The sequence below is a fragment of the Paroedura picta genome, chromosome 2 (genome assembly GCF_049243985.1).
Source record: "Paroedura picta isolate Pp20150507F chromosome 2, Ppicta_v3.0, whole genome shotgun sequence".
Taxonomy (NCBI): Eukaryota; Metazoa; Chordata; class Lepidosauria; order Squamata; family Gekkonidae; genus Paroedura; species Paroedura picta.
In genome coordinates this window covers 171,732,260-171,759,467 of record NC_135370.1, presented here as the reverse complement: position 1 = coordinate 171,759,467, position 27,208 = coordinate 171,732,260, and the positions used below count along the sequence as shown (strand labels likewise).

The window sequence follows — 27,208 nt, the reverse complement described above, 5'->3', positions numbered from 1 at the left end:
ATAAAAGAAGAGAAGAAACGTTTATTTGTATTTATTGTGAAATTGTTTAGTATAGCCGGGGATAGGTTCTGTTTTCTGTTACAATATTACCGGCACGGCAAGAACGGCAGCTCAACTTCCCCTCCCTCCCTCCCACTAATAAAATAAAACCAAAAGGTGCCTGCTCCTTCCCTAAGGTCCCCAAGAATTCCAGAGGATTCAGGGAAGGGGGCGCAGTCATTTCATGCTGGCTTTCCATGATTGTATTCTGCCACAACCTGAGACCCCACCCCTCAACACATGCAGAGGAAGGATGTGGAGAGGAGAGACTGACCAGGAATCTCACGTGCTGGCTATCAAGCCAGTCTAAAATTTAGCCCTCCTAATTTATGAAAAAGCCACACACATTTCCCCAAGACTAACCTGGACCAGAAAACAAAGATCATGGCATCCGGCCCTCTCAATTCCTGGCAGATAGATGGGGAAGAAATGGAGATAGTGACAGATTTTATTTTCCTGGGCTCCAAGATCACTGCAGATGGGGACTGCAGCAAAGAAATTAAAAGACGCTTGCTCCTGGGGAGGAAAGCTATGGCAAATCTAGACAGCATCCTAAAAAGCAGAGACATCACCCTGCCAACAAAAGTGCGTTTAGTCAAGGCTATGGTATTCCCAGTAACAATGTATGGCTGCGAAAGTTGGACCATAAGGAAGGCCAAGCGTCAAAGAATTGAGGCTTTTGAACTCTGGTGCTGGAGAAGACTCTTGCGAGTCCCTTGGACTGCAAGGCGAACAAACCGGTCAGTCCTAGAGGAGATCAACCCTGATTGCTCTTTAGAAGGCCAGATCCTGAAGATGAAACTCAAATACTTTGGCCACCTCATGAGAAGGAAGGACTCCCTGGAGAAGAGCCTAATGCTGGGAGCGATCGAGGGCAAAAGAAGAAGGGGACGACAGAGAATGAGGTGGCTGGATGGAGTCACTGAAGCAGTAGGTGCAAACTTAAATGGACTCCGGGGAATGGTAGATGACAGGAAGGCCTGGAGGATCATTGTCCATGGGGTCGCGATGGGTCGGACACGACTTCGCACATAACAACAACAAACCTGGACCATAATACACATTAAGGTTAAAAAGAAATACTACAGTACTGTAGGGGATTTTTTTTAAGTACCTTTTGATGAGCATCTATGCCAAGAACGGCTAAAAGGTTTTCCTGGCAATGAGATTCATTCCAGGGACATCTCAAACCAGAAGGGCTCCTGGCGCGAGTAAGAAGTTTCCACAAGTTCGCAGAATCTGTGCTTTAAAGGAAATGCAAGAAATGTTAATGGGAGAGCACAAAAACGCAAGCACACGCTCCAGGTGCAAAAAGGGTTAATGGCTTCCTAATGCATCCTGGGAATTGTAGCTCCATGAGGGTAGAGGCAGTTTCTATATACTTAGCATAATTATAAGCGCCAGGATTCTCTAAAGGGAGCTCTGGCAATTCATTTAAAATATATATATTCCATGCCTTTCCAAGATCCGCCCAAAGGAGCATGCACAGGTACACTCTTGAGTTCTGCTGCTCTGAGGTTTGTGGTTGTCCAGCAGGTAAAGAGATACTTCGAGACAGTGGAGTTGATCTTGTTAAATCTGACCTGCAGGGAAGTTCCTGGTCAAAGGGGCCTCTTCCCTCAGTTTCTGCCTATGGGGTAGGAACGTCTTTCCCCGCTGAGCATTTATTACCTAGCTAGTTCATGGAAGATTTATTTGAACGTACAGCCGGTTCAAAGGCTCAGTTTTGATCACAGTTGCCTTCGGACTGGTTCACACGTGCATATCTGTCACCCGACAGCTACCGCATGACACAAATGGACCACTTTAGACAGAAGTTTTTGCATCAACTCCAAACTTGGGCTTCTGGTGATAGAATTCACTCACACATATGTTTCCAGGGTCCAGTGCAGTGGTTCTCATCCTTGGGGTCCTGATTCCAAGCGGGGTCGCCTGGCCCTTTCCGCAGGGTTGCCAGGACAGGTTGGTGGTGGGGGCGGCAGGAGGCGGTGCCATGGCACTGGGCCACCTTCATGCCGCCTCCAGATTGTTGAAAGCCTGTGCGCGCCGCCCCCGCTGCAGTTGGGGTTATGGCGGTTGAGCACTGCTGGTCTAGTGGCACCTTTAGAATCATAGAATCCTAGAGTTGGAAGGGGCCATACAGGCCATCTAGTCCAACCCCCTGCTCAACGCAGGATCAGCTCAAAGCATCCTAAAGCATCCAAGAAAAGTGTGTATCCAACCTTTGCTTGAAGACTGACAGTGAGGGGGAGCTCACCACCTCCTTAGGCAGCCTATTCCACTGCTGAACTACTCTGACTGAAAAACTTTTTCCTGATATCTAGCCTATATCGTTGTACTTGAAGTTTAAACCCATTACTGCGTGTCCTCTCCTCTGCAGCCAGCAGAAACAGCATCCTGCCCTCCTCCAAGTGACAACCTTTCAAATACTTAATGAGGGCTATCATGTCCCCTCTCAACCTCCTTTTCTCCAGGCTGAGACCAACAAAGTTTTTATTCATCGTACGAGCTTCTGTGTGCACACACACTTCCTCTGATGCAGTGTCTGAGGGGGTGAGCGTGAGCACGAAAGCTCCTACTGTGAATAAAACTTCTGTCGGTTGTAAAGGTGCCCCTGGACTCTCAATTTGTTCTGCTGCTTCAGACCAACACGGTGACCCACCTGAACATACCTCTGCAGGTCAGCAGGCATTCTATCTCAACAAGTGATTTCTCAGCAGATGTTCCCTGAAGCCTCAAGGCCTATTTCATAGGCACACAAGAGGAAAGAAACCTTCCTTGTTCTTTGCGTTTCACAGGTTGGGGATTGAAACAGGGCATAGGCGACTTTCTGAATGAGAGTTCATCGTTCGGCTTGCATCGGAATTCAGATTTCTCAATTGTATGCTCCCAGTGCTCAGTCCATGGACCATGGATGATGTATTTGCCCAATCAAGATGACAAAGTCATAGGAGTTGGGAGGGGCCAAAAAAAACATCTTGTTCAACCCCCCCTTGGTCAATGCAAGATCAGCATAAAGTATCCATGACCAGTGTTCATCCAGCCACTGCTTGAAGACCACCAGTGAGGGGGGAGCTCACGGCCTCCTTGGCCTTGCTGAACTACTTGGACTGTAAAAGAATTTCCCCTAATACCCCGATAGCACCTTTCCGCCCATAATTTTAAACCATTACTGTAAGCTTTCTGCATTGTTGCCTAAGGAACAGCCCTTCTCTAAGAGACAGCCTTTCCAATCATAGAGTCGGAAGGGACCTCCTGGGTCATCTAGAAGAAGAAGAAGAAGTGTTGGTTCTTATATGCCGCTTTTCCCTACCCGAAGGAGGCTCAAAGCGGCTTACAGTCGCCTTCCCATTCCTCTCCCCACAACAGACACCCTGTGGGGTGGGTGAGGCTGAGAGAGCCCTGATATCACTGCTCGGTCAGAACAGTTTTATCAGTGCCGTGGCGAGCCCAATGTCACCCAGCTAGTTACATGTGGGGGAGCGCAGAATCGAACCTGGCATGCCAGATTAGAAGTCCTCACTCCTAACCACTACACCAAACTGGCTCTCTAGTCCAAACCCCTGCACCATGCAGGAGACTCTCAACCCTGTCACTCATCCACTGTCACCTGCCACCCCCTTGAGCCTTCACAGAATCATCCTCTCCGCCAGATAGCTATCCAGCCTCTGTCCGAAAATCTCCAAAGATGGAGAACCCACCACCTCCCGAAGAAGCCTGTTCCACTGAGAAACCACTCTAACTGTCAGGAACTTCAGCTGGATGTTTAGACGGAATTCAGAATCATAGAATCATAGAGTTGGAAGGGTCCTCCTGGGTCATCTAGTCCAACCCCCTGCACTATGCAGGACACTCTCAACCCTATCGCTCATCCACTGTCACCTGCCACCCCCTTGAACCTTCAATACTTCGATCATGTCCCTCCACCCCCTCCTCTTCCGCAGATTGAACATTCCCAAGTTCTTTAGCTTCAGGCTTGGTCTGCAGGCCCCTGCTCACCCTTGTTGAGGGACACAGAACCATGAGTTATAACTGAAGCACCCCAGCAGCTGCTTTCCAGATAGCACAACTAACTTGTAATTCTGAAGTTACAACTCCTGCAAATGGCATGCAGAAGCATATTAACATGAGGGGCTAACTTTGCTTTCTATCTATCTGATATGGCTTTGCACAGTCAATCGCCCCCCTTCAAAGAAGAGGATGCTGTGGAGATGCCTCCATGCTTGACAGGAGATGGGGAAAGCATAAGGACGGGATCTCAACTAATTGCTCCCAGCATGCCACAATTAAAGGCACCGTCTGCTGACAACTCTCCCATTTTGGCATACTTATTTCCTTTACTATGTTTTCCCCCTGGAATGGAACCCAAACAAATGGTAACTTTATAAACGAAGTTTGTTGTCCCTGTTTGATTCTGGAATCTACTAAACATTTTCGTTACGCTGCATGTTAGTTTACTGCTCACACTTTACCTATCGGTATGGACTGGTAACTCATTTCATTGTAATTGAGGCAGTGTGCATGCACATGAAGGCTCACAATGAGAGCCAGTTTGGTGTAGTGGTTAGGAGTGCGGACTTCTAATCTGGCATGCCGGGTTCGATTCTGCGCTCCCCCACATGCAACCAGCTGGGTGACCTTGGGCTCGCCACGACACTGATAAAACTGTTCTGACCGAGCAGTGATATCAGCGCTCTCTCAGCCTCACCCACCCCACAGGGTGTCTGTTGTGGGGAGAGGAATGGGAAGGCGACTGTAAGCCGCTTTGAGCCTCCTTTGGGTAGGGAAAAGCGGCATATAAGAACCAACTCTTCTTCTTCTTCTACAATGTTGAATAAACATTGTTGGTCTTAAAGGGGCTGCTGGACTCAAACTCAGTTTTGTTTTCTATTTGTTAGTGGTGGTAAAAAAAAAAACTGACTGTAGAAGAGCAGTTCTGTGTCATCTCCACCACCCCCCCCCCCCAAGGAATTCAGCAAAGACCATTTCTTCTTTGCAAAAGAAGGAGGCTGAAAGAAGTAGCTTTGGGGCAAACTGGAAGGACTTTGTCCTCTTTTATAATCATTACACCAGGCTCTAAATGAGGCCAATGTTTGAGACCCAACAATGGAGTTAGCTGCTCAAAAGGAACGGCTTGTGTGTGTGACAAGACACACACATGGACATGACAACCCTCCCCGCCCAAAGCTCCTTCTCCAGAATCTTACGACCTCTTAATGGCCCCTGCAAACCGAATCCTTCCCAACCCTGATTGCTTTCGCCCCACCCCCTTTTAGCAAGTCTAGCTGCTCAGGACCTTCCACGTCTCCTAGAGCAGTGGTCCCCAACCTTTCTGAGGCTGGGGACTGGCAGGGCATCGGGCCGCGCCCGCGCACCGGGACGTGCCCGCGCATTGCGCATGCACAATGCGCGGGCCGGCCCTGATTCCCTCTCCCCGCCCTCCCGCAGTAAGAAGCTTCCCAGGCCGCGAGCTTGCGGCCTGGGAAGTTTTTTACTGCGGGGGCGGGGGGGGCGGGGAGAGGGATGCGTGGCCCGGCGCCATGGCCTTCGCGGTCCGGCACAGGGCTGCGGCCTGCAGGTTGGGGACCACTGTCCTAGAGGAGCATGCTCAGCCTTCAGCCATGTGGGGGTGGGTATGTGTGGGGGAGGTTAATGTATCAAGGCCACAGAAGACGCAGAACCCCATACCACCACCTCCTCTGCAGACTGCCCTGATTTACTGCCACTCTGATAGGCACTCCACCATGGAGCTCAAGTCTGGAAGGAACAAAACAGGGCATTGGTGAGAAAGGTCTGGGGAAGGGAGCAGAGTTTTTTCTCTCCCTCACTCCATGGAGCAGAAGGTGGGGAAGGCAGCCCAGAGGCACTTTGCACCCACCACACACAAACATAAACACACACATGCACACCCTTCCCACAGCAAAGAGCCCTAAAGACAAATGGTACCTTAGAACTGCAAAGCTCTGCATCAGGGCTATGCAAAACCCAACTGCAGCCTTGAATGTACATTTCCCAAGAAGCATCTGGTTAAGTCCCGTGAACTGGACCCCCCTCCCTCCAATCGGCAGGGTTATGGTCGAAATGTTAATAGCGAAATAATTAAATATTATTATTAGCTATTTATTTCCCGTCACTCCCGGCTGGGCCAGTTAAATGTTCAACATTGTTGATGTTGTTGTTGTTGTTGATATTGATGCAGTTACTTCAATTCACACGGTGTATGTCATGTTAGACTTCGTGTTCCCTGGGAACTGGCCTGAGGCGTATTTCTTAAAAATGTAAGAAATAAAGAAATACAGGCCTGTTAGAAGAAGAAGAAGAGTTGGTTCTTATATGCCGCTTTTCCCTACCCGAAGGAGGCTCAAAATGGCTTACAGTCGCCTTCCCATTCCTCTCCCCACAACAAACACCCTGTGGGGTGGGTGAGGCTGAGAGAGCCCTGATATCACTGCTCGGTCAGAACAGCTTTATCAGTGCCGTGGCGAGCCCAAAGTCACCCAGCTGGTTGCATGTGGGGGAGTGCAGAATCGAACCTGGCATGCCAGATTAGAAGTCCGCACTCCTAACCACTACACCAAACTGGCTCTCAGTTACTGGAGGGTAGGGGCCTGAAGAAGATCAAACTGCTGGCCAGCGTGCCCCACCCCTGCCCCACCACAACCCCCCAACAGCTCTGTGGGGATATAGCGCTTTTTAAGACTTCAGTGTTGGGCTCGACAGTACAAGCCGTCCTTCCAAAACTCCAATAGTGAACTTAGCAGCCTCAGAATAACTTGACCCTATACAGCTATTTAGAGCCTCTTGGGGCGCAGAGTGGCAAGCAGCAGACATGCTGCCTGAAGCTATGTCCATGAGGTTGGGTGTTCGATCCCAGCAGCCGGCTCAAGGTTGACTCAGCCTTCCATCCTTCCGAGGTCGGTAAAATGAGTACCCAGCTTGCTGCTGGGGGGTAAACGGTAATGACTGGGGGAGTAAACGGTAATGACTAATTGCACTGGCAAACCACCCCGTATTGAGTCTGCCATGAAAACTCTAGAGGGCGTCACCCCAAGGGTCAGACATGACCCGGTGCTTGCACAGGTGAAACCTTTACCTATACAGCTATTTAGGACTGACTCCCACCCAGCAACTCTTACAGCAGATTTTCCTATCTGACTGCAAAGCTGAAGAAGTGACAAAACCCCCCTCAAGCACCGTAGTACTACATAAGAAGAGCTCTCTTTTTAACACCACACTTTTCACTACCTGAAGGTGTCCCTGAGTGGCTTATGAACACCTCTCCCCACAATAGACACCCTTGTGAGATAGGTGGGTCTGAGGGAACTCAGGAGAACTGCTCTGCAAGGACAGCCCTAAGATGTACCCAGCCGGCTGCATGTGGAAGACTGGGGAAATTGAACCTGGCTCTCCAGATTAGCTGCTCTGAGCCACTACACCATGATAGGGTTGTGCAATTTGACCGCCTTCTCAAAGCAGCTTACATTGGCCTTCCCTTTCCTCTCTCCACAACAGACGTCCTGTGAGGGAGGTGAGGCCGACACAACCCTGAGATTACTGAAGAAAAAGAATTTGTTCTTATATGCTGCTTTTCTTTACCGAAGGAATCTCAAAGCAGCTTACAGTCGCCTTCCCTTTCCTCTCCCCACAACAGTCACCCTGTGAGGGAGGTGAGGCGGAGAGAGCCCTGATATTACTGCTTAGTCAGAACAGCTTTATCAGTGCTGTGGTGAGCCCAAGGTCACCCAGCTGGCTGCTTGTGGGGGAGTGCAAAATTAAACCTGGCTCACCAGATTAGAAGCCAAATCTCCTAACCACTACGCCAAGCATACTGTTAAACTGAGCTCCTGCCCGGAACTCTGAAGAGTTACTACTAGAGTTAGGCATACCCTCACTACTCCCTGACATTTTGCAGTTGGCACCGCCTCCTGAGGCAGCCATTTTGTGGTTTAGACGACAAAGGATGTCCGCAGGCTCATGCTTCTATGTCTCAAACAGGGATAGAATTAACACTATACAATGAAACAAAAATAAAAACACCATGTAGAAAACTGACAAGAACCGGCCAGTTAGTCAAATGGGTCCCCGTCCATCCTAAAGAACTATATCCCACACCTCTAACTAAAAACCCCCCTCTTATTCCAGAAACAAACAGAACTATGCAGCATGAATGCTCATCAACATACCAATTACTTTTAAGACTTTCAATTTGCATGCCACAAACAGCTTAGGAACCGTCTGACAGGCAGGTAGGCATTAGCTAATATTTCAAATGGTTACCAAGGTTGCATTTTTGTATGTTCGGGCACGCCCACATCTTCAGTGTTTGCATCGAGCATCTGATTCAAGCATCTTATGTTCTCCGAGGACTGTGGTACAGGAACTTCCGGAAAGCTGAGTTTAAAAACATCTTCAGAGCTGAGGCTAGCCTAGAATAAAAGGAAAGCAATCCTAATACATTGAGGCTGATTATTATGTGTTATATAGCTCCCACCAAAAAAAGAAGAAAATAGGTCATTCGCTTTTCCCTTCCTGTCCCCAAAACAAACATCTCTTGAGGCAGGTGGCGCTGAGAGAGTTCTGACAGAACTGTGATTGGCCCAAAGTTGTCTAGCATAGTGATCCCCAACCTGTGGGCCGCGGACCATATGTGGCCCGTCGACTAACTGGAGGTGGGCCGCGAAGGACGCCTTCTCCCCCCCCCCGGCCCTTTACAACACACTTCGGGTGTCATTGTCTCCCATCACTCCCAGATGGGACTATCTCATTGCAGAGAAACAAGCTCAGGGTTCCCATTGATTTGCCATTGTCATGAGTTAAAATTTCCATGAAAATAAAATGTTCCTTATGTTCATTGTTGTGGCGTGTCTGTATCTTATTTTGAAGGGATGTTTAAACATTACCATAGCGACCAGAGTCAGAGAGCGTTAGGGCAGTGGGCCTCAGTAAAATTGTCAAGCGTTCAGTGGTCCCCGGTGATAAAAAGGTTGGGGACCACTAGCAGGCTTCTTGTAAAGAAGAAGTCGGGAAATTCAAACCTGGCTCCCCATTACACCACGCTGGCTCTTTGTGTCCTTGAAGATAGAAAGATTCCCTGCACCCTACATGTTCATACAACCTCTAATAGGAAACTCAGAATCATTTGATCAACTGCTCATCTTCTCCTGGCCTTGAAACATTCAACATAGGCTGTATTTCTCATCCATTCTCCAGGAAACGATAAAAGATATTCCGTTACTGAGCCAGTTTGGTGTAGTGGTTAGGAGTGCGGACTTCTAATCTGGCATGCCAGGTTCGATTCTGCGCTCCCCCACATGCAACCAGCTGGGTGACCTTGGGCTCGCCACGGCACTGATAAAACTGTTCTGACCGGGCAATGACATCAGGGCTCTCTCAGCCTCACCTACCCCACAGGGTGTCTGTTGTGGGGAGAGGAATGGGAAGGCGACTGTAAGCCGCTTTGAGCCTCCTTCGGGTAGGGAAAAGCGGCATATAAGAACCAACTCTTCTTCTTCTTCTTCTACCTGTCCCTTCAAGAACCTTACTACCCCCCCCACACACACACACACACACAAACACCTTTCATAATTACGGCTCACTTCCAACGTTGTGTCTTGTCTAACCCACTGTGGCATCTGAACCAGGCCTACGCACTATTAGCTTGTACTCTCTTGAACCTTCTCTGGCAGATTTTCTGATTCTACAGAAAGGTCAGACAGCCACAACCTTGCTAATTATCTTCTCTGAATACAGCAGCCTCCTAGATTTCCTAGAACGTCCTGGAGGTCAAACACACAGACCTCTATTGTAGCAGCCGCAGATCGAAACAAAGGAAACATCTCTGCGTTCCACCACCAGCATGTCGACTACGGTTGAGCCGAAACGACTTAGCCGCACACATTTTCCAACCGTTTTCAGCCCTGGTTGAGCACACTTGATGTGATTTCAGGTGCCCTTTCTCTCCTTATTCACCTTTAGTCCTCAGGCTCTTTTGCCCGTATTGCCACTTAATCCTTTCAGTCGTGGCAACCCACACAGTTGCACTAATGAACTCGTAGCACTACATCTGATGTAATGTATGGTTGTAAACAAGGGTGCACAGGTTGCCACATTAAATGGCAGAGAAAGAAAGAGAGAAAAGGGTTCCGGGAAACAACAATGTACCACAAGACTGTACTTTTAAGTAGGCTTTTCAGATATCCGCTTGGCTACGATTGGATGTTCAAAAGCCTCCGAATTAGTGGATTTTTTTACATGCAACAACTAGAAAAATCTGATCCTTACATGTATAAGTAGCTCCGCAGGAATTAATGCAAAACCTTTCCTGTCCAAGGATTACTTAATCAGGCAATTAGGTCTGAAATGGGCTAAGGCCACTGCTATTCGCCACCCAAACAATTTTTAAAAACTGCTTCTGCCATAATTCATGCATGCATTTCCGGTCACTTTGAAATTCATTTATTGCATGTTTAGTATGGAGACACTATTAACTGGACAACCTGTCGTCTAGTTTAAGAAAGACGAAACTGACAAAAGCGGGTTTAAAATGTAAGATTCTCGCAGGGAGACAGGAGTAGTAGAAGAAAGGGAACTGATCTGAATATGTGCATTTTAAGTATATTGTTCTAATTTGGTTGAGGCCTGAAGTAACACTGGGAGCCGCTGACTTCTCTGTCCGACTCTACCCAGCTAAAACTCCTCTGCGGCTATTTTTTTCTGATCCCCCTCCCTCCTGTTTCCCATGAGAGACAAAGCAATTTTAACATTCAATTCTGTGTTTTCAAAGTTTCAAATCTAATATTGGTCAATTTAAACTTGTTTTGTATTGCTGGAATTTTACATTTATTTTGCATCATCCACCTGGGGATTTTACATCTATTTTGCATCATCCACCCTGAGTTTCCAAAGATAGGGCAGGACATAAATCTCAAAATAAATATTAAAGAGAACAATTTTTCCCCCTGCTTTCCCCCTGCTTAGCTACACCCCTTTATGAAACTACTTTGACATGCCACGAGGCAGAGAGAGGGAACAGGTGTGGCTGTTCTGCACTGCATCTAATGAAGCAAGGTGTTGTCCTAACTCCAGGTTGCCAAACACCTTGTGGTGACATCACAGAAAGCAACACATCCGCAACAAGGTTTTTCGGCAGGAGAGCGGGATTGAGCAGAGAGGGGTACTCACTGTTCTCCAAACACATACCTGCATCGGAGCGTTAGGGAAAGCATCTCTTCGGTTCTGTCCAGCTGTTTTGAAAGAGATCTGCCCGCAGGAGTTAGTACAGTGTTTATCACTGACAGCTGTCCCTTTTGTAGAAGGCTGTTCCCCGTTTAAATTCTCCAAAGACTCTGGGACAGCGCTCTGGCTCTCCGACTTGACCTCGCTGAAACCTTCAAAATCGCCCCAAGCGCTGCCACTTTCCGTGGCGAGAGCATCGGGAAGACTCTCCGGAGAGGCTGCGTCGTTTCCCCCTTCGCCATCCTCGCTGGGAAGGTTTCCCTGAACCGTTTCCAGTTCAAAGAGGTCACCGACCTTTCGATTTGGACCGAGGTGGGATCTGTCAGCCCCCTCACTGGTTTCAGGGGGCGAGAGGTTGCACGTCTCTGCTGACAAATGCTTTAAAAGTGGCCGGTTCGAGATTCCTCCGCTGCTAGGCACTGCCACCAAATTTGGTTCCTGCATTTTTCTGTTCTGGGCGAACCGCTCATGAAAACAGACCCAAGGAGCCAGAAAGCATGGCCGGCAGGGCAAGGAGAGAGATGTTAATGTTCCGAAAACATCACGGAGCTCTTCGCTCTGTCGTCAGGGTTCTGAAATAATGTTACCGCACCGAACAAGCGCGCCCTTCAGCATCTCCCCAAGTCATCAAAGCCGTGCTTGTTCCTCAATCTCACTTCCTTCCCATTCAGATGTCAGCGCCCTTTTGTTAGAAGCTTGTCCTTCAATTAAATACGCCAAGGAATTTGGATTTCAGTCTACAAGAAGAGAAGGGTTATAACGAAAGGCCACTCTGATAATACTGTGGGGAAAGCTTAGAGGAGATAAGCTATTGGGCAAGGGGGGAAAAATGTTCGCAATCTGACAAACACATTCCAGTGGGAGGTACTTAAAGGAACAGAAGCATTCTGAAGAAAAAAAAAAGACAACTTTCGACAGTTTTACTTACTGTATCCAGGACCCGGTAGCTCCGGAACTAGTTCCACCTGCCCAATTAAGGAAGCTTTCACACCTGACCTTCCCAAATAGCAGCCCTTCCTGCCATCGTGGGCAAGCTCTTTTTTAAACTCAAGGAAGTTTTTTTCAAAAACACACACTTCAGGATGGAATAGGGGGTCAGTCATGTAACTCAAAAGAAAGGTTTGCCATTCCACTCTGCATACATACAAGCCTCAGTCTGGCCTAAATTTAAGAAGAGCCAGTGAAGTGCAGTGGTTAGAGTGTCTCATTAGTACTGAGGACAGGGTCTGGGTTCAAATCTCAGTTCAGACATGAAGCTCATTGGATGATCCCAAGACAGACACTAGCTCTCAACCTAACTAACTTCTCTTGCAGGGTCATTGCAAGGCTTAAACAGAGGGAGCTGTAAGGACCATACATCCTTGGAGAAAGGGTGCATGGTGGGAAAACATTTGTTTAAACCCCTCCTGAGTGTACGGCACGAGGACTCCTAGCTGCAGTACAAATGCGAAGCAGCTCAGGAGGCCGTCGTCTCCTGGCCCCACGCTCCAAGCTTCCTAGAACTGCAATTCAGTGACGGTACCAGACTCTAATACAGAACAGGAAATACTATTTTACATGGTGAGGCAAATGTGGAATTCGCTGCAAGAGGATATAGCGATGGCCACAGGAACAAGCAGCTTTTAAAGGGGATGAGGGAGGCATATAAATCCGTCACTGGCTACTAGCCACAGTCACTAAGGGGAACCTCCACATTCAGAGGCACTAAACTCCGAATCCCAGAGCCAGGAGGCAACAACAGGAGAAGGCTTTGGACTCTATGCTCTGCTGCTGACCCTCTAGACCAGTGGTTCTCAACCTTCCTAATGCCGCGGCCCTTTAATACCGTTCCTCATATTGTGGTGACCCCCAACCATAAAATTATGCAAGCGTTCTTTCACAGAAATTAAACCGAAACTGATCAAGAAGAAGAAGAAGAAGTTGGTTCTTATATGCCGCTTTTCCCTACCCGAAGGAGGCTCAAAGCGGCTTACAGTCGCCTTCCCTTTCCTCTCCCCACAACAGACACCCTGTGGGGTGGGTGAGGCTGAGAGAGCCCTGATATCACTGCTCGGGTCAGAACAGTTTTATCAGTGCTGTGGCGAGCCCAAGGTCACCCAGCTGGTTGCATGTGGGGGAGCGCAGAATCGAACCCGGCATGCCAGATTAGAAGTCCGTACTCCTAACCACTACACCAAGCTGGCTCTCAATGGCATGAAGATCCATTGTTCATGATTGTATATAAATTGTTCCCCCCACTCCCGGGTGTCTCAGTTCAGTTCTGCCTCTTGTCCTACCATGCCGATCTTGCTCTTCTCCGCTGCTCCAGACAGACGACCGCTCTATCTCAATCTACCCTGCAAGGCTGTTGTGTGGATGGGTGTTCCCCCGCCAAGCTGCTTGCCCTGCCACGACCCCTGTGAATGGGTGGTTCGACCCCCAAAGGGGTCTGGACCCCCAGGTTGAGAACCACTGCTCCAGAGGAACGGCCTGGCCATTGATTTGTTCAGTGGGGCTCTTATGTTCTTATGAGCCTATTAAAGAGGAAGCATTCCGCCCTTTCTATTTTGAAAAGGTCTATCAAGACGCAGTACACTTCTGGTAACCATGCCTTTTTCAACCTTTTGACCAGCGGTAGTCAAACTGCGGCCCTCCAGATGTCCATGGACTACAATTTTGACCCAGCATGCACACTGTTATAACCATTCTCCATTTAAAAGGACCGGGCAGGAGATGATGGGAAAGATCTCCGCCTGAGACCCTGGAGAGCTGCTGAGCAGACAATACCGACTTTGATGGGCCAAGAGCCTGATTCAGGATAAGGCAGGTTCGTGTGAAATCTTTGCCATTAGGGGAAATAATTCTACGGCAATTCAACTGGCACCACGATGAAGCGTGCAATGTCGCCAAGCTTTCCGTGAGCGAAAAGGACTGCCCACCCAATTGTTTACTTTAAGTAACTGCTTTTCCTATAAGCCTCTTAAAGTACAAAGAGACGAATTAAGCCAGAATTGGCAACGGGAAAGCACTTCTTTTAAATGTTTGTTTTCTCATTCTATGTCGAAGGGGCAATGTTGTTAAGGAAACAATAGCATCAGCCGGCGTAATCTTATGCAACAATTTAAATAAACCAGCTCTAGAAGGCAAGCTTGATCCATTCAGTATATTCAAATAATCTCTGCATTACAGAAAGATTTTCGGAGCTTGACAAAGATAAATCTCACGTTACAGACCAAGCTATAAAGTAGGCTGCTAAAGCCGAATTTCTTCACAACTTTACTGGATAGAAAAGCTCTTGGCCACTTGCCTGACACTCAGAACTCATTGGGAGTGCAAAGAGAGAATTTCCTTGTGAAGGCTCTAATTTAAAAATGGATCCCAAAGGCATGCATGTGAACGCATTTTTCACACAATTTACTGTACACAGTAATAGTCTACCCACATAGACAAGCATCCTGGATAGGTAAAAATATGCAAAATAAACCCTTGCAATACAGAGAAAGCAATACTGCACATCAACGTATCTCAAGGAAAAAAGAGAACAAATCAAAGCAACACCACCTGGCCTTGCTGGTGGATCTCCTGATGACACCTGTGTGACACCAAGCCCTGGACTGCATGGGCCACAGGCCTGATCCAGCATGGCTTGTCTTAATGTTCTTATGATCCTTAGCAGAAACTCCCCAGCCCTTGTGGTTTCTAATGCTGACGCTGAAAGGATGCTTCACTTCCTCTTTGCGTTTTACATAGCAGGAATCTCCCCATCCTCTGAGCACAGCAGTCTACGAAGCATAGGTGGCTACCAACTTGGCCCACTAAAAGCACAGCAGGGAAGACGGACTCATGCGGGCATCCACCCACACCACGCTGAGATGTCGCGGTGAGGGGCGGTATATAAATCAAATGGATAAAATAAAGCGCCAACACAGGGTGCCTAGCATTTGCCAGCAAACATGAGGGGGAGACGAGGTGTGCCTGAGGAATAGTCCTCTGGTTAACACACACAGGGACAATATTCTATCTCAGAATCATCCTGAAAGATTTACTGCTTATAAATTAACCCAGCGTGCTGGGAGGGCAGTATAAAAATCCTTATCCATGGTTCCTCTATATATTTGTGAAACAGCCTGGGGGCGTGGGACGTGTCCGGCTGCCCAAGTTGGAATAGGGCCAATCAGGGTGCAGCCAGCAAAGCTTTGATTGGCCCTGCCCCTTCAGCTCCCGCCCTCCGTCCCTGGACTCTAGCCTCTTTGCTCTCAGACGCGTCTCAGTGCCTGGAGCCAGCAGCAGGTAAGGGGAGAGAGGCCTGGGCAAATTGTTGTGGTGGAGGGCTTGCTAACGAGGGCCTCTTGCCCTGCTAGGTTGGGCCTGCTAACGAGGGCCTCTTGCTCTACTAGGGCTGGGCCTGCTAATGAGGGCCCTCCACCCTGCTAGGCTGGGTCTGCTAAGGAGCTCTGTCCTGGGCCTGCTAACGAGCTGGCCAGCCCCTGCCCGCCCCACTTGATCCAACTGGGTTAGTTTAGACCATTATTTATAATTGGACTTATAGACCGCCACTCTCGGACCAGCTTCCCCATGGTGGTTTACATTAAAAACCTAAGATGGTAAAATACAATCCCCGTACAACAAACAATATAACAGATGGCAGCAACAATATATATCCCCTAATCCCTCAGTTCCTCAGCCCTTCTGTTCCCAGTTGTGATGTTCCAGCAGATGTCACCAGGCGATGTTGGCGGGGGGGGGGGGAGTTTCAACTAGAAGGGGGGGATCTGATCTTATTAACCCCGTCTCCAACCTGGCCTCAACCAAATGGCCTTCCTTGGTGATCCAAGAACTAACCAGGGCTGGCACTGCTTAGCTTCTGAGATCTGATGAGATCAGGTTATCCAGGTCAGGGGGATGGTGAATCCGAGGCACAGGAAATCTTTCTTCCAGCCCAGATGTTAACGTGCCACTTGATCTGCAGGAATTAACACTTCCCGTTTCAAAGTAACACCAGTTCTAACATTTAATTGAGTCGTACTGGAGGTGTTTAGAAGAGAAAACTGAAGAAGCGCATCCTCAGTGGATGGGGGCAGGGACGTGTACTATAATAAAAGAGGGTTGAACGTGCCCTTTCACTGCCAGTCACAAGGCTTTCGGGTTCCCAGTGCCATCAGCTGCCTAATGGTTTGCTAATAAGAGGAAATTTGGATTCATGCCAGTGCTCGCCACACTCTAATTCCCTTTTTCTTTATTTAAAAATTTATTTCAGTAAAATTTACCTTTCACACTCATAAACCTGCTAGGGTTCACACACAGTCCCTGTATGGCAAGAGAAAGGATGCCTTCCTAATGATGTATGTAAGAACATAAGAACAGCCCTGCAGGACCAGACCAGACTAGTCCAGCATCCTGTTTCACATAGGAGCCAACCAATTCCTCTGGAGGGCCAACAACAGGGCAGAGAGGCCGAGGCCTTCCTAAGAACATCAGAAGAGCCCTGCTGGGTCAGACCAGGGGTTCATCTAGTCCAGCCTCCTGTCTCACACAGGGACCAGCCAGTTCCTCTGGAGGGCCAGCAACAGGGCAGAGAGGCTGAGGCCTTCCTAAGAACATCAGGAGAGCCCTGCTGGGTCAGACCAGGGGTCCATCTAGTCCAGCCTCCTGTCTCTTACAGTGGCCAGCCAGTTCCTCTGGAGGGCCAACAACAGGGCAGGGAGGCCGAGGCCTTCCTAAGGGCGTCAGGAGAGCCCTGCTGGGTCAGACCAGGGTCCATCCAGTCCAGCCTCCTGTCTCACACAGGGGCCAGCCAGTTCCTCTGGAGGGCCCATAACAGGGCAGAGAGGCCGAGGCCTTCCTAAGAACATCAGGAGAGCCCTGCTGGGTCAGACCAGGGGTCCATCCAGTCCAACCTCCTGTCTCACACAGGGGCCAGCCAGTTCCTCTGGAGGGCCAGCAACAGGGCAGAGAGGCTGAGGCCTTCCTAAGAACAGAGCCCTGCTGGGTCAGACCAGGGGTCCATCTAGTCTAGCATCCTGTCTCACACAGCAGCCAACCAGTTAACAGAGGTTGAGGCCTTCCCCTGGTGTTGCATCCTGGCTCTGGAATTCAGAGGTTTAGTGCTTCTGAAGGTGGAGATTCCCTCAGTAACCGTGGCTAGTAGCCATCAGTACACTCATCCCCCATAAATCTCTCTAATCCCCTTTTCAAGCTCTTTGTTCCTGTGGCCATCACAACATCCTCTTGCAGTGAATTCCACATTTCCATCACTCTCTGTGTAAAGTAATATTCCCTTTTGTTTGTCCTGAACCTACTGCCCGTCAGCTTCATTGAACGCCCCCAAGTTCTCATATTTTGGGAGAGGGAGAAAAGTTCACTTTGCCAACTGTGTGCAAAAAACCTCTATCATGCCCCCCCCTTTAGTCATCTCCATTCTAAACTGTAAAGTCCCACACTCTTCAAGTTTTCCTCGCAGGGAAGGTGTTCCAACCTCTTAATCATCTTGGTTGCCCTCTTCTGCACTTTTTCCACTTTGCAATAGCCTTTTTGAGAAACAGTGACCAGAACTGTCCACAGTATCCCAAAACAGGTTGCGCCACAGACCTGCACAGGAGCATTACAATACCAGCAGCTGTGCGGTGGAAGTGGAGGAAGCAGAGGGCTTCCTCAACTTTGATTTTGAAAGGGATTGAAGATATCAAAAGTTTGACACTGTTTTTGTAGACTGAGAGAGATCAACAGTGCAACCCTAAATAGACTTAGGCCCTTCTGAATCAACTGCTGGACTTACAAGGACATAACTCTGTTTAGGATTACTGTCACCTTCATTAAAACTCAAGGAAAGTGCTTTAAAAAAACTCCCTTCAGCATTTAGCATTACAAAATCCAAAGCGGTTGAGTGAAGATGGAGGAAGCAGATGATTTCCTCAAGTTCGCTTGAGAAAGAAATGGAAGCCATCAAAACTTTACCATTTTTAAAAGAACTCTGGGAGTTTTGTTCATTCTTCACCATGGGTTTTTAATTGCTAGGTGAGCCAAAATGCAAAATTAGAAGTGCAGTGAATAGAAAAAGGAACTCACTGAACCAAAATCCCCAGTTCAAATTTCTCTACAGCCTTGAACCCACTACAATTGCAATTCTTGTTTTATAACATCTTATTTGACGTGTATGAAGACATATTGCAATTGCAGTTATAAAACAGCCCTGTGTTTCATTTCAAGGAAACGTTAAAACCTCATACTTTTCAAATGATAAAATCAAGTTCAAGTTGAAGAAAGAGTCTGATATTTTACTCCCGTGGTTTTAAATCATAAAATGGGACATTTTAAAACTATGGACTTCCAGAGTTACTTGGCAATATGCCATGGGGGGGGGGGGGAAGACTACGAACAGTTTTATCCTAGTATGGAGGCAATTTCCACAATAATTCTTACAACAGTCCCATAAAACAGGCCAGAATTATCACTTCACATAGCAGAGGGCTGGTGACCGCCACATAACTAGGGATTCTTAGCAAGACGCAATCACCAGCATCATAGCTCTCAGTTATACCACTGACTGGAACATTTGGGGAAAGTGCTACAACAGTCACAAATATTACACTGAGAAATAAGTACCAAGTATTAGGCATTAATAACGTAACAAGTAACAGCCTGAGCTGTGCAAAGAGATGACTGGTTTAAATGTCACTTCAGCAAAGAGTTCATCCAGGCAGCATTAAGCAATCTGTTCTCAGTCAACCTCAAAGGCAGTTTGGGGAAGTGGTAAGAATTAAGACCCAGACACTTGCCTTTTTGCTGTCAAGGCGCAGATGACTTATGGCAGCTTTGTAGGGCTTTCAAAGCATGAGACATTCCGCGGTGATTTGACATTGCAAACCCAGGACTTCTTTGGCAGTCTCCCATGTAAATACTAACCAAGGCCAACCCTACTTTGCTTTTGAGATCTGATGAAAGGAGGTTAGCCTGGGCTATCCAGGTCAGGCAAAATCTGGAAGACCCAGGTTTATATCCCAACTCTGATCAGCAGACCATGGGCCAGTCATACACTCATAAGAGCACATTAAGGTATTTTATGCAAAGGAGGACCACTGAATCCATCAATGGTAACACTATTTGATCCCATAACACGCTATCTGCTCCTTTTTAGCTAGAAACATTGAGGAATTGGAGTTCAGCATGGAAAGCACTAAGCCACTGCCTGACTTTCTCAGCCTCACCTACCTCACGGGGGTTGTCGTGAAAGTAAAATGGAGGAGGAACTACATAAGCCACCTTGACCTCTAGGAGAAAAGGGGATAATTAAATGCTTTCCACCTCCAACCTGTGTAGAAAGAACAAAATAAATAATGAAACAATAAAATGAAGAGTTGGTTTTTATGCACTGCTTTTCATGACCTGAAGGAGTCTCAAAGCAGCTTACGATCGCCTTCCCTTCCTCTCCCCACAACAACCTGTGAGGGAGGTGAGGCTGAGACAACTCTGAAAGAAACTGCTCTGCAAAAACAGCTCTATCAGAACTGTGATGAGCTTAAGATCACCCAGCTGGCTGCATATGGAGGAACAAGGAATCTAACCCAGCTCCTCAGATTAGAGGTTGCCGCTCTTAACCACTACACCAAGCTAGCTCTGCAGTACAGTTGTCCACTCTATGCTAGGAAACCCACGGAGAGCTGGAGGCAGAGCTTTGGGAGGGCAATGTCTGGGGAACGGAGGTATCTCAACCAAGTAGGCTGATCCTGCATTGAGCAGGGGGCTGGACTCGATGGCCCATATGGTCCCTTCCAACTCTACGATTCAATAATTCCATAGGAACCATCTTTCAAAGCCAACATTTCCTACAGTGGAACAGACCTCGATAGTCTAGAGATCAACTATATTTCATAGAATAGAGGCATAGTGTTGCAGTCCTACCCCCTGCTCAACAGAGGATCAGCCTAAAGCATCCATGATAAGAATCCTAGAGTAGGAAGGGGTCATACAGGCCATCTAGTCCAACCCCCTGCTTAACGCGGGATCAGCCTAAACCAGGGGTAGTCAAACTGCGGCCCTCCAGCTGTCCGTGGACTACAATTCCCATGAGCCCGCCAGCGCTGGCAGGGGCTCATGAGAATTGTAGTCCACGGACAGCTGGAGGGCCGCAGTTTGACTACCCCTGGCCTAAAACATCCTGGATAAGAATCCTAAAGTAGGAAGGGGCCATGCAGGCCATCTCGTCCAACGCAGCATCAGCCTAAAGCATCCCTGTTGACGTACCTGTGCAGCCACTGCTTGAAGACCCCCCAGTTCCAGATTCCCAGCGATCTCTACACTTCACCTGGAGGTTGGCAACCCCACACATGAAGAGACTACCGGCCAACCTGACAGGGCTGTTGTACCAAAAAAAAAAAAGAAAAAAAAAAGCCCTTTCGGCATTCTGAGCCCAGAGGACCCAAACTTCGCTCCTTTGAACCCCGGCTTGCCGTGGCTCTTCACACGCGGCTTACCTGTCGCCTGTTGACTCCTCCTCAGCATCCCTCCCCACGAAGCAGCAACGGCCCCGACAAAGACGCTCCCGAGCCGGCAGGGCAACGGAGAACCAGCGCCGAGGGGAGGCCGCGAAGGCAGAGGCTATGGGGGGGGGGAGCCCCGACCTTACCCGCAGCGCCCGGCGCACCTTCTTCCCTCAACGGCAGCGGCTCCGACTGGAAAGGAGAAGAGGGGCGGGGCGAACGGCAGGTGCCGGCCGCTGCGTACCCTGGACCCCGGATTGGCTGGTTTTCGGCTGAGAGGCGGGCTCGGAGTGACTCGCGCGGTTTCATTGGTGGAGACCGCGCTGGGAGCCGGTGGGCGTGGCTGAGGAGGTTGCGGGCTGGAACGATGCAAACATGAGGGGCGTGGCTTGTTGGCAGTTTGTACCTCTCCGGCTCTAACGTCTTCTAACGTTTGCTGTGGAGGGGCGTGGCTTTGGGCCGCCCAGCGTTCCGGCGCCTGGCGCGCCGCGACTCGATAGAAAATGGGGGCGTGTTTCAACAACCTCGTGGGCGGGGCTTGGCGGGTTGGTTGTCAGCTCCATGGCAACGCTTCTCTGCGGCCTCCGTTTGGCCGAGCGGTGCATAAATAGTACTAACCATAATGACAAGTGAGAATAAATGCTGCCCCTGAGAAGTGGAGTTTTCCTTTGGGAGAGTCGCTGGTGGATTTAGGTCAGGCAGCCTAGCCTAGCCTACCTCACAGGGTTGTTGTGAAGATAGCATGGAGGGGAGAGGCCCCTCTTGAATGCCTTGAAGAAAGGATAGGATCAAAAGGTGGTGATAAATAGTTGGCTAAGGAAAGCCGGCAGGGTGCCGTTGACAAAGCTGTACAAAAGGCAGAAAGCCAACAGGTGCAGCTTTCACCAGCATGCAAAGGGCAAATTTGTGTGAGCGAAGGCCAGCAGCCTTGCCAGGAGTGTGCACAGAAATAGTTTGAATAGACTTGCCAGCTTTGTTTAATCCTCTCCTGTGCCTTTTGACAAAAGCAAGCTTGTCATTTTTAGATTTTATGTGTATTTTGTATTTGGATATTATTTTACAAAACTGCTGTAAGCCCCTCCAAAACCTTTGCTTTGCTTTTCTGTTTTGTCTAGGTATCTCAGTGCTGTCCTCCAAGTGAGTGGAATTGCACAGAATTAAAAATAAAAGACATAAAGACTCAAGAAAGGTTTGTGTGGGACAAACTGTAAGTTGGTGTTTTGCTGTTTTCTAAGAACTAGGACACAGCCTGCAGAGAATGTTTAAACATCTGCAAAAGTATATGCACTAAGGATGCCAACTTCCAGGTGGGACCTGGGGATCCCCTGGAATTATAGCTCGTCTCCAATCTACAGAGATCAGTTCCCTTGGAGAAAATGCATGTTTTGTACCCCAATGAGGTCCCTGACCTTCCCAGGCTCCACTCCCACCCCTGGAAACCCTACCCCACCCCCCACCCCCTGCTAGCAACCTGGAGGATTTGGCAACTGGAAAAGGCACACAAATTGCAGTAGACACAGGAGATCAGAGAAATGGGGCCATTGTTCATACACAAAGATGGGGTCATATCTTGCACAAACATTTAACACTGCTAGTTATTTAAAACTAGTTATTATTTTAAAATACGGCCTGGCTTCTGTGCCCTTAAGCAGCACTGGGGCATACCAATTAAACACACAAAGCCCAATTTGTCTTCTTTACACTATTCACTTTAGCTGAGGCAGCTTTTAACATGCTACCAACCTACTGAAAGAGGCAATTTGGGGTGAAACGATAGGTACATTCAGTGAGGTGAGTTTGATAAGAGCTGGAATCTATGAAAAGTTATCTAATTTGGTTTTTAGATATTGGACAGAAGCAACAAATATACTTTGTTAATTAGTTTAAAAGGAAACAAACTTTTTGGAGCTCTAGTGTGGTGTAGTTGTTCAGAGTGGCAGCACCTAATCTGGTGAGTTGGGTTTGATTCCCTGCTCCTCCACATGCATCCAGCTGGGTGACCTTGGGTTTGTCATAGTCCTGGTAGTACAGTTCTCACAGAGCAGCCCTGTCAGAGCTGTCTCAGCCATGCCTACCTCACAGGGTGTCTGTTGTGGGGAGAGGAAGGGAAAGCAATTGTAAGCTTCTTTGACACACCCTCGGGCAGTGAAAAGTGGGGTATAAAAACCAGCTTTCTTCTTCTTCTGTGTCAAAGATGCCAAGGCAAAAATATAAGACAGTCGATTGTATCACCCTAATTTGCTGTGCACTCCCCTGTAGGTAAAAATGACCCATTCCAACTATTTGCATATACACAGCAACTTTAAAAAAATCAGTGGGACTGGAACACCAGTGTATTTGACTACCTTAAAGTCATGGAAAACTTTAAAAAAAATTACGATGATGATGCCATTGAATTATAGCCAGTGTAGTGAAGACGTTACCCTAGACTATCCATAACAGGGCAGAAAACGTTTATGAGCTATACATGATTTGAAAAGCAGATTTTATTCTTTGTTCTGAGGTTTGGGAGTTCAATTGAGCTATGCTTCCTTTTTAAAGTTTACCTTCCTCATCTGGGTTCCTGCTTTCCATTCGATGGTCTGGCGTTGTTGGTATCTTCTTGTAAAAAGGTTTGATTTTCTTTTTTTGCTGTTGTTGTGGTTGAAGTGGGTAATGCTGAATTATTCATCAAGAGCTTGTGTTTTCTGTGCAAAAATACAAATTTCTATGTGCAGAAAAGCAAGGGAAGATGTGAGAGATGTGTGCAATGAATGAGATAGATATGCACATTTATTGCCTGTGAATCGTTTGGAGAGATGCAGAAATATCTTTTGTTTTCTCTGCACCAAATTAGCAGGATTGTTCTAGGGTCCCAAGAGATTTGAAACTGATCGCTAGGGGAATTTTCTGTCTCCATCAGAGAAAATTAGGAAAGGGAGGGTTCTTGAGAGAAAGCATGCAATTTCTCACAAAAGAGTGATGTGTGCCATTTCATCCTTATTCAAGCCTTTTTACACTATAGACCTAAAGTGCAGGTTCAATGTTAGGCCTGTGAATGGGAGGCCACAGAGATTTCTATTTTGGAGCCATTTGTAAAAACACACACACACACACACACACAAAACCCCCAGTTCTCAGGAGTCATAGAATCATAAAATCATAGAGTTGGAAGGGACCTCCTGGGTCATCTAATCTAACCCCCTGCACTTTGAAGGACACTCACAACCCTATAGCTCATCCACAGTTCTCTTAGCCCCACCTACTTCACAGGATGTCTGTTGTGGGAAGGTTGTCAGCGACTGTAAGCCGTTTTGTGACCTTCAGGAAATGAAAAGCATAGAATAAAAAGCAGCTCTTCTTTCTTCTTCTTATATTTGTCTGTCTCCAAAGCCACATCACAGCACAAAGAAGAATTGGAACTAGGATCACCCAGAGCTTTAACTGTTGTACCACACCAGTACCCTCACTCTCTCTCTCTCTCTCTCTCTGCATTCTTGTGAATCTACAGTATGGTTGCCAACTCAGGGTTGGGAAATTCCTGAAGATTTAGAGTTGGAGCCTGGCGTTGGTGGGCCTTGGAGAGGAGATGGAGCGCATCAGAACGTGTTGTCATAGAGTCTGCTGTTGTGTCTGTAAGTCCTGCCGAGTTTGAGATCCGAGCAGAGACGACCCGTGAGCCGAAGATGAATAAACAGAAATAAACAGGGGGGTCATTTATAAGATAGTTACCTTTATGGACGTTTGATACTAATAGACCCAAATTATATATGACTTAAAATATAAAATATAAGGTATATAAAATGTAAGAATTAGGTAGTGGGTTGAAGACTTTGTACCTCTGGAAAAAAAACCAATTCAGAAATCAGTTTACTGAGGAAGTAAAATACAAAAACGAGGTTTTATACCTAGGAACTCGTTCTGAATAAAGCTTTTTGCCATCATAAGTTGGATCTCAAACTTAAGTTGGATCTCAAACTGTAATCCCGAGAATTTGATAGACCGGCGCTTGGTCGGATCCTGCCTGCCAGATCCAGTCAGTTCAAAGTGAAACTGATCAACAGTGCGTCCTGGCAGGAAGCTCTTTTGTTCTGTCGTTGTGTATAAATTGGGGGTTTTGTGAAGTTTCTCTAGTTCAGTTTTAGTTCAGTTGCTTCTTGCACTGTCATGCTGGGGTCACAATAAAGAGCTGAAATGAACTCCCAGTGCCCGGATGGTCTCTGAACTCACTGATCCAACATCCCCCCTACAAACCAGTTGTTTCTTTAGGGAAACGGATCCCGGTAGCCTGGAGATCTTTTGCAATTCTGGGAGATCTTCAGGCCCCACCTGGAAGATTTTACTACCCAAACTAGCCACGGCTTACAAGGGGGACCTTGTCTTTTGGACCAGGATCTCCGTACTATTTTGAGCCGTTGACCTATTTATATTACTACTTGTATTGAGGACTTGCCACTGAGGAAAAGATAATAGATAACGGAAAACCGTTCTGGAAAACCGTTCTGGCTGACGTCCTTGGAATGTAATAAACCAAAAGTAAACTCAAGAAAGGACATTGTTTAAAAACATTATTTATTTATTTATTTATATACCGCTGCTCAAATGTCTTGCGGCAGTTTACAAAGATTCACAAGTACAATAAAATCCCATAAAACCCCATTAAAGTAATTAAAAAACATCACGATGGCGGATAATATATATCAGTGGTCCCCAACCTTTTTATCACCACTCATGTTTAAAAACATTATTATTAATTAATTTATTTATATACCGCCGCTCTCAAATGTCTCGCGGCGGTTTACAAAGATTCACAAGTACAATAAAATCCCATAAAACCACATTTTAAAAGTATTTAAAAAACAACATCACGATGGCGGATAATATATATCAGTGGTCCCCAACCTTTTTATCACCACTCAATTCTTGACAGGCCCGGTGGGGGGGGTAGTTTACTCTCAACCACTGCCCTAAGGCTCTCTGATCGCTGTGGTAATGTTTAAACATCCCTTCAAAATAAGATACAGACACGCCACAACAATGAACATAAGGAACATTTTATTTTCATGGAAATTTTAACTCATGACAATGACAAATCAATGGGAACCCTGAGCTTGTTTCTCTGCAACGAGATAGTCCCATCTGGGAGTGATGGGATACAATGACACCCGAAGTGTGTTGTAAAGGGTCGGGGGGGGGGGGGATGAAGTAAAGGGCCGGGGGGGGGGGAGAAGGCGTCCTTTGCAGCCCACCTCCAGTTAGTCGAAGGATCACAGGTGGTCTGCAGCCCACAGGTTGGGGATCGCTAATATATATAACCCACTCCCCTCCCCGTGTTCAGCAAGGGTCTATTACTCTCTATCTGGGAGCAAGGGACTTTGTTGGTTTCAGCCAGAGATCCACAGCTGACAGCACCGGGAGCTGCTCTGGCCTCAACCACATGCCTGGCGGAAGAGCTCCATCTTGCAGGCCCTGAGGAAAGCTGACGAATCCCTCAGGGCCGGCGTACAGATCCCTGTAGCCTGGAGATCTATTGCAATTCTGGGAGCTCTTCAGGCCCCACCTGGAAGTTGGCAACCCAGTCCCACAGTTAGGGTAGCCCGCTTCTAGGTGGGACATGAAGAGTCCTTGGGATTACGACTGCGTTCCGGACAATAGCTATCAGTTCCCCTGGAGGCACCGGCTATACGGGAGGGTGGATTGCATTGAACTATACCTCTCCTAGGCCCTTCCTTTCCCCAGGCTCCACCTCCAAATCTCCACGAGTTTCCCAACCTCAAGTTAGCAATGGTGCAGGAGAGCTTCTGTATTAGACCCTATCCTAAAAGGAACATTTGTTTTGAACCCTGGCCTTCCGGGCAGTGCATTCGGGCCGCTCTCCCGAGGTGAAAGCTGAACGCGACTTTATTTGTGCACGTTTGTGTTAATCCATGTTTCTGCCACTGGGCTGGAAGCGAAGAAGGTTCCTTCGTTGCCTTGCTCTCCAGTGCCAGCGGGTGGGGAAAAGAAGAAAAAAAAAAGAAAAAGGCTTAGTTGGAGGAGGGGAACGAAGCGTTCAGTGTTCCCCGGGCAGCATGCCAGCGCACTGGGGCACTGTGTGCCACAGCAGCAGCGGGAGAAGCAGCGGCTGCCTGCCCAGGTCAGCTCAGGACAAAGCAGCCACATTCTCCTCTGCTTTCATGCCCAACAGTCCCGCGCTTCGGGTACCCGTCTCTGGCAAAAACACCATCTCTTTGGTGCCTTTGGGGAAAATTGGAGCGGGTGTTTAAAGTGCTCTTCCGGGGTGGTCCGCCTCTCCGCTTCTGCAGAGGTTTTGGTTTCAGAGATGAAGCAGTTCTAAAATTAATTCATCGAGCACGCTTGGCGGTCGCACCCTGCTTTTGAAGCCCGGACAGAACTGGCTTTTTCAGGCCATGTACGCTGCCGGGGCGGGGAGAAGGGCCTTCAGCCGTGTGCCTTACGAGGAGGAGCTAAGGAAGCAACCTCGGCGTGAAAGCAAAGCT

General features: G+C 47.9%; 1 protein-coding gene and 1 long non-coding RNA gene across 5 annotated transcripts in view; one reads left to right on the top strand and one right to left on the bottom strand.

The window, feature by feature from the left end:
* CLBA1 (clathrin binding box of aftiphilin containing 1) overlaps positions 1-21,012 on the bottom strand; it is a 31,674-nt gene extending 10,662 nt beyond the window's left edge. Inside the window, exons 1-4 of one of the 3 annotated variants that reach the window (XM_077323851.1) lie at positions 20,876-21,012; positions 11,239-12,011; positions 8,317-8,465; positions 1,154-1,283 (exon numbers count right to left, since the gene is read on the bottom strand). In XM_077323851.1, the coding sequence (XP_077179966.1) occupies positions 1,154-1,283; positions 8,317-8,465; positions 11,239-11,718 (759 nt within the window). In that variant the 5' untranslated portion in view covers positions 11,719-12,011; positions 20,876-21,012. Of the gene's footprint in view, positions 1-1,153; positions 1,284-8,316; positions 8,466-11,238; positions 12,012-12,202; positions 12,271-20,723 lie in introns of those variants that run through there. The other 2 variants (XM_077323850.1, XM_077323852.1) reach the window with 2 other exon arrangements.
* Positions 21,013-21,017: 5 nt separating this feature from the next.
* LOC143830807 (uncharacterized) lies at positions 21,018-25,169 on the top strand. Of its 2 annotated transcripts, none has more exons than XR_013228602.1 (4): positions 21,018-21,422; positions 21,845-21,918; positions 23,271-23,341; positions 24,220-25,169. It is a non-coding gene; the product is annotated as an uncharacterized LOC143830807 (long non-coding RNA). The 2 variants fall into 2 exon arrangements; XR_013228603.1 differs by having other exon boundaries at positions 21,845-21,936.
* The last annotated feature ends 2,039 nt before the right edge of the window (positions 25,170-27,208 follow it).